This window comes from Leucoraja erinacea, chromosome 20 (genome assembly GCF_028641065.1).
Source record: "Leucoraja erinacea ecotype New England chromosome 20, Leri_hhj_1, whole genome shotgun sequence".
In the NCBI taxonomy this organism is placed as follows: domain Eukaryota; kingdom Metazoa; phylum Chordata; class Chondrichthyes; order Rajiformes; family Rajidae; genus Leucoraja; species Leucoraja erinaceus.
The window spans coordinates 25,427,668-25,435,227 of NC_073396.1; the positions used below are offsets into that span (position 1 = coordinate 25,427,668).

At 40.1% G+C, this 7,560-nt stretch overlaps 1 protein-coding gene across 4 annotated transcripts in view; it reads left to right on the plus strand.

Moving 5' to 3' along the window:
• parn (poly(A)-specific ribonuclease (deadenylation nuclease)) overlaps positions 1–7,299 on the plus strand; it is a 119,723-nt gene extending 112,424 nt beyond the window's left edge. For 2 of the 4 annotated variants that reach the window (XM_055651691.1, XM_055651693.1), the window contains 2 exons: positions 1,208–1,327; positions 6,467–7,299. In XM_055651691.1, coding sequence (XP_055507666.1) covers positions 1,208–1,326 — 119 coding nt within the window. In that variant the 3' untranslated portion in view covers position 1,327; positions 6,467–7,299. The remainder of the gene's footprint in view (positions 1–1,207; positions 1,328–6,466) is intronic. The other 2 variants (XM_055651692.1, XM_055651694.1) reach the window with 1 other exon arrangement.
• Positions 7,300–7,560: the final 261 nt, after the last annotated feature.

Here is a 7,560-nt window from a genome sequence, read left to right on the forward strand (position 1 = left end):
TGGGTGAGGCAGCATTTGTGGAGGAAATGGAAGGATGACTGTTTGGATCGGGACCTTTGTTTAGTGTCTCCGTAACATAATAACTTACTAACGGAATTGTAGGGGTTCACTGAGCGAGACTAAATTGATCTCTGAAAATCAATGCAGAAATAACATTGGGGGGGGGGGGGCTGCAATAAAATGTGCAATAGATCAATGACTAAGATTTCAGTGTTTTGGATTACCCTGAATTCTGGGCTTCAGATATAAATCAATGATTGATTGCCTCAGTGGGCATACTGTGGAGTCGAGGGCAAGGGATATTTGGGAGTTGGGGTATAATGGGAGTGTGTGGTGCTCTACATCACTTGGCATCACAAGAACACTCTTCCCCACTCCCAACTTTAGTACTTGTAGGCAGTACAATATCCAAGTTTTCCAAGGAAGGTTTCAAAGGGAGATAAACACTGTAGAAACTAGGAACTGCAGATGCTAGGTTACAAAGGAGGACACACAGTGCTGGAGTAACTCAACTGGTCAGGCAGCGTCCCCGGAGAACATGGATAGGTGACGTTTTGGGTCAGGAAACATCTTCCTGCACAAAGTGCTGAAGTAACTCGGCTGGTCAGGCAGCAGCCCTGGAGAACATAGGTGACGTTTCAGGTTGGCACCCTTCTTTAGGTTCAGAAGTGTGAAAATGGACCTCGACCCGAAATGTCACCTATCCATGTTCTCCAGGGATGCTGCCTGACCCATTGAGCTATTCCAGCACTTTGTGATGGCGACTGTACTTGCAGAAGGATTCGTATCCCTATTGTGAATGGCTGCAGGGAAGTATGAATGTGGCCCGAAATGTTATCCAATGTTGTCTTATGCAATGTGATTCCAAAGAAAGATTCCATCACTACTCTTGTTATTTCTGCATTGATGAGCTACAAGACCATCCTTGGTTCCACATTCAGAAAGTAATCAACACTATCCCACATGGCCTTCCTTCCATCCCCAACATCCGGAGAACTTGGATGGGTGACATTTCGGGTTAAAAAAAAAAAAAAAACTTTTTGAGTTTAACATTTTGAGTTCGTCTGGTGGCCTTCACTGCATTGGAAACAGCATATATTGTTTTGTTTCTGCAAGATAAGTGAAAGCTACAACCGTGCCAGGATATGGACCGTTCTCCGCACTGAACTACTTTTTAAACTTCTCTTGCACTGTTGCTATCTTGTAGGTAAGGGATCTCCTGACATGGCCAATTTGACGAGAGCCATGGCAGTCTTTTTAAGACTGTCACTTGCGGCAGTGTCTCTCCTTTTGACAAGTGTGGCTGTTGGCGTATACTTCAGTTAAGGTATTGAATTTTGGCAGGTTGGTCTTGGGTGCAGATTTTCTGAGCAAATCAAAAATCCCTCCTCTGCTCTTGTATATCAAGATATCTGACGGTGATATATTACCTACCTTTGGTAGATTCCTTTCCAGAATAGATGGTATTCTTTAACAAGCTCTGCCATTTTGTGAGTGAAGGAAATGTACTTTATTTTATTCAGTGTCTATATTATTATATTACCTTCACATGTACATTGATTAGTTTTGCCTTGTGAATGGAGCAAACTTGTTTTGTAATGGAAGGAAATAACTTGATTGTATATTGTGCTGTGTTGAGATTATTATCGTAGGAATCCACTGCACTCTTCAAAAAGCTTCTCCTCTTTTGAGATTTCCCACTTTACATTTTACATTGTTCCAGTTTCACTTGGATGCAAAGATCTCAATGATTTGAAATTAATTTTTGATCCCTAATTTTAAAATGTTAGCAGCTGGTTGTCTTTATTAATGGCATGGAGGTGATGGCAAATCCATGCACTGCCAACCTCGTCTCTCCCACCCCTGATAAGAACGTGTTAAAATTTACCTCTATTACTTGGCACGGTGGTGTAGTGGTAGAGCTACTGCCTTACAGCGCCAGAGACCCGGGTTGAATCCACACTATGGCCGCTTGTCTGTAAGGAATTTGTACGCTCTCTCCGTGACCTGCGTGGATTTTCTCCAAGATCTTCGGTTTCCTCCCACACTCCAAAGATGTAGAAATTTGTATGTCAATTGGCTTGGTATAAATGTGAATTGACCCTAGCGAGTGTAGAATCGTGTTAATGTGCGGGGATCGCTGGTCGGTGTGGATTCGGCCGGCCAAAGGACATGTTTCCACGCTGTATCCCTTAACTAAAGCTAAACTTGCGAGATCCGATTAACTCATGCCCATAATTATTCTATTATATGCAATGCTTTGAATTCATAGCTCATAGGTTATCAGTTTTAAAAGAGCTAATGACTATAATTAATGTGCACTCTCATAACCATGTTAAGTGTAGTAATGTAAATTTACTAGAGACGCTGCCAGAAATTTGCCAAAGTAGTGCCTCTTTATTTCAAAAATGATCTTAACGCCAGAATCGAGTTTGAAAGTTGTCTTTACGGTAATTGTACAACTGCTAAGTTCCTAACAGTGCATTTGTTGTGGAGGAACTGGGAATCAAATGCTGTAGTCCTTCTTGAATCCACTTGATTGGAATAAACTAAATGTAATACTCCAAATAACTGCCCATGATTTTAAATATCTAACTAACTGGAATTGCAAACCTGCCAAGTAAAATGTTAACAAAAAAATGGCACAGATTTTGGTTTTGGTAAAATAGAAGTGCCAGGCTGTCATCTAAGCAGTTGTTAGGTTATCTGATGAAGGAAATGGAAGTCTAGTCCTTTTTGTCTTGGTCCCTTGTGTGGTCTTTTCCATTCAACAAGATTATGACTTTTTTTACCAGCATCACTTTCCTGAATTAACTCTACATGCCGTGATTTCAAAAATTCATAAAAAGCTATAGATTTCACTCATCATATGCTTAATGAGCTTCCAGTCTTCCTCGGATTAATTACCCACAGGGTGAAGAAATGTCTTTACACAGCTGTCCTAAATGGCTTAAGCTGCGTTGTGCGTGACTGGAGTGATACACAGCATGGCCAAGGGCGACCATAAACATTTGGAACGTAATCATAGAATACTGCACAGAAACAGGCCTTTCGGCCCACAATGCTTGTGCCAAATATGATGCCATGACCATCATTTATCTACCAGCACATAACCCATATCCCTCCATTTCCAGCATATCCCGATCCCGATATCGTGTTGAGGACTGTTAGAATTTTATACAGTTTCAATAAGATCGCCTCTCATTCCTGTAAGCTCAAGCGAATATAGGCTTGGTCTGCTTAATCTCTCAAAATATGACAAACCTGTCATCTCATTAATTTATTTATTTTTGGTTTCTAGCTCATTTTAATTTTATCTTTGGCAAAGACATGGTTTGCAAAGGCCATTTAGTGTATTATTGGTCAATGTGATATTTTGCCATGACGGCATTTTAAAGGATGACACAATGGCGCTGCTGACAGAGCTACTGCCTCACAGCACCAGAGACCCAGGTTTAATTCTGACCTCTTACTGCCTATGTGGAGTTTGCACATTCACCCTCTGACTGCATGGGGTTCCCCTGGGTGCTCCGGTTACCTCCCACATACTGAAGACATGTGGGTTTATAGGTTAATTGGCATCTGTAAATCGCCCCTAGTGTGTAGGGAGTGAATGTAAAAGTGGGATATAGAACTAGGAGTGGCACGGTGGAGCAGCGGTGGAATCGCTGCCTTACAGCGTCAGATACCCGGGTCCGAAACTGACTGCGGGTGTTGTCTGTACAAAGTTTGTGCGTTTTCCCTGTGACTGCGTGGGTTTTCTCCTGGTGGTCCAGTTTCCTCCCACACTGCGAGTTTGTAGGTTAATTGGCTTTGGTTAATTGTTCCTAGTGTGTAGAATACAGGGTGTTAGTGTACAAGGTGATCGGTGGTCAGTGCGGACTCGGTGGGCAGCAGGGCCATAAATCATCTCATTAAAGGGAGCAGTCCAGACTTTGCTGATGAAACTGATCTTGGCGTGTTCAAATTCCTTTGTTTAAAAAGACAAATAAATGGCCAGACTTTGGAGTTTTTATTGGTTAAAAGAAATTGATAGTCATAGAATCATACAGCATGGAAACAGGCCCTTTGGCCAATCTTTCCCACGCCGACCAACATGCGTACCTATCCTATCCATGTACCTGTCCGAATGTCACCTAAATGTTCTGATATTCCCTGCCTCAGCTAGCTCCAGCCGCTCGCCCCATATACCCACCACCCTTTGGGTGAATATGTTACTCCTCGCGTTCCTATTAAATCTTTCTCCTCTCACCCTAAACTTATGTCCTCTGGTTCTCGATTCCCCTACTCTGAGCATTTACCCTTGATTGTATGCAGCTTGGTATACTACACAAATCCACAGGATTGCATTTTGGATAGATATAAATTCTCTCTTTAGTTCAACTCGTTCTGGATTCTTTTCAGACTTGTGCTTACCTAAAATTTAGCATGCGCATCAGTGCTGTGGTTTACACACAGAAAATGACATTTGTACATTTTTAATACGTATCTGCTGCACTGCCCAACAAGTCTGTGCACTTAAGGTGTGCGAAAGGCATCCATCTATGGATGTTCATCACTTCACAATACTAATTGAAGTAATTAAATTGACAAAACGTGTTGACATTTGTTTTGCCATTGTATCAGCAGTTTTAAAGTAGACCATCACAAATGATGAAGTGATCTTGCATCGAGTGTGCCAATGGGCATTTGGGGAAAAAGATAAAACCTTTCCCCAGGGGAGAAAGTGCATGTTGTGTCCTTGTATCACCTGCCTGTTCAGCAACTAGTTGAAAGTCACAGTGGCACAAGTTTGTTGGTGGCCCATTTCTCACCTTCTTATTTAATTCTCAGATAGCTGGCAGATACTGACACTATGTAGTCTGCATGACCCCTTTTTTTGTGCTAAAATCGTTTGCTTTGAGGTTTATTGTTAATTAATCTTAAATCATTCATTGTCAGTGTTAGAGAGCGACCATTTTTTTTATTTTCCATGGATACATTTCTATATTTGTGTCAGTGAAATTTAAATGCTCTCAACTTTTTTTTTCTCTCCTGCTATGAGCAGTGCTACTGTAGGTTTTAAAAAAAGATCTGCTGCTTGTTTTCCCAAACTTAACGTTGTGGTATAAATTGAATAGTTTAGAAAATTTCAGAAACCATTGCCTGACTATTCAGTGGCCAAGTATACTTTGTGGAATGCTGCTGAGTCATCTAGCTGGAAAAGATTTGCATTTTTTTCACCCATTTGAAAGTTTTCAAGTAAAGTAGTACTTTTACCTATAGTCATTATTGTAATCAGAAATGTGCCAATATTTTTTAAAGTTTTTGTTGAAGGATGGGCACGGAGTTTCCTCTTTAAAATAATACCCTCAAGACAAATGCCTGTTGGTAAAGAAAGTGTTTCTATACGTGGCACTTCTTGGTACTGCCCATGGCAGCACTTGGTGTGACCAAAGACACAAAATGCTGGTGTAAGTCAGCGGGTCAGGCAGCATCCCTGGAGAACATGGATAGGGTTGCTTCTTCAGACTGGGTTTACACTTGGCTACATGGCCCAGCGGCTAGCGTGGTCCTGGGGCTATTGACTCGTAAGTGAATGTGCCACACACAGCCAGCAACTCCACTCGCTGATTCTGTCAGATTTGCTGCCAATAAATTTGAACCAGCAAAATAGTGGCATTTGATAACGTACTCAGTCAGAGAAAGGGAAATCAAATAAGTTTCCAGAGATCCCTGCTGTAACTGCATAGTTTAATACTTGATTATAAAGAGATTCAAAGCATACTGACATTGTCTTTTGAACCATGTTGGTAGGGGCTAGAGAGCTGATGTGTTGGAAGGAAATGCAAATGCTGGTTAATACCAAGGATACACACCAAATCTTAAGTAACTCAGCAAGTAGGGCAGAATCTCTGGGGGAAAGGGAATAGGTGATGTTTTGGGTCGGAACTCTTCTTCAGACTGAAAGATATGGAGGGGGAGGGGAGAAAATGGAGGTGAGAAAAGGCCAGAATAAAGAACAAGAGAGCTGATGTGTTGTGGAAGGATGCAAGTAAGTGCAATGGGTTTGGAGATTAAAGGAGGGACACAATGATGAAATGAGGATGGGTAAATGAATGTAACCAAGAGTAAAGGTTGCCACCTGGTTTGCACTGTAATACTTAGCAGGAAAATCATGATGGTAAACTGTTAAAAGGCGCTTTTACTGATGTTAATGTGATGCCAACTAATTCTGTTCCGTCTTCCAAATTCCATGATCTATAAAATGTGTTCCTTTTTAATAAAAGGTGGCCGTAATTAAAAACGAGTCCCCAGCACAATGCATAGACAATTTGGTTTTGTACAATTTTATTCTGTTATACAATGGCAGCATCTGTCAACTGATATTTAGTATGACATTAATGTAGACAAGATTTCCTAATGTAGGTTGTTGATTCTTTGCAAACTTTACATTTATTATTTGTTTTCTTTCCCTGTTAAATAGGCAGCAGTATAAATGCCCACACAGAGTTATTTGAAGTCCCAGACACATGGTGACACATGAAGCACATGGATTTACAAAGTGGTATCTTCCCGAGAATGCAATGATGTCAAATTTGCAAGCCATATTGAACCATGAGCTTCAATCTTCATGTGGTACAAGACAACTTTAAAAAAGTGTTTGTAAAAAAAATGTTTTAATTGTATGAATATTACCCAACGTTAAATATTTTAGTTTTTTTTGCTTTTTGTTTGTTTGATAAACAGATGGGGTTTGATTGCATTTTGACCATTCTCTCGTAGTCTCATTAGCTTAATGACCTGCATTTCAAGCCAGTCCTGTACTTCTGATGACTTAGAATAGCAACCAACATTGGAAGTTGCCTTGTGCCAACCACTTGGGATGTTCGTTTCAAAAATAATGTAATCATTGTCCAGTGGTGTAACTTTTTTTTTAATATACCTATCCATTGGTTGTATTGTCAGTAAATCCGATGACTTATCAATAACGTGTCCTGACTACCATAAATTGGGTTTTGTTTTGTTTTTTTACATAAAAGGATACTCGGAACATTCTCGTCATCCTTGCATTGAAGATGGTGACCATGTTAAGTCGATCCTTTTATCCATGTAAACTGGTGTGGACTGCACGGAACCTTCAATCTTGTATGAAAGAATCTGCACACCAGACCCATTTACGTATATGTGTGTATGTGCAAGATAATTGTTTTCTTTCAAGGCCAGCTGTGAGTTTTGTATCATATTTAAAGTTTTTTGTATCATGAAGAAAATTAAAATTTCATGAAGGAAGATTAAATAAATTTTCTTACTACAAAATCACATTCTCTTTATTTTTGTCATAGTATTTTGACTTAAATATACAAAAGCAACAATTTCTTGTCGATCTGATTTTCAAAGCAGTGTGTACATAAGATATCAACATGTACAGATGATTCAACTTTCAACCACTACCTGAATTGAGTGACATAAAGATGGCAACATTAATAAATACAGAATTACAGGAAAAGCCTCTATATGCATTGAACTGAGTGGGGAGATATGCATGCATACAAGGGGAGAAAAAATGACTTATTGCAA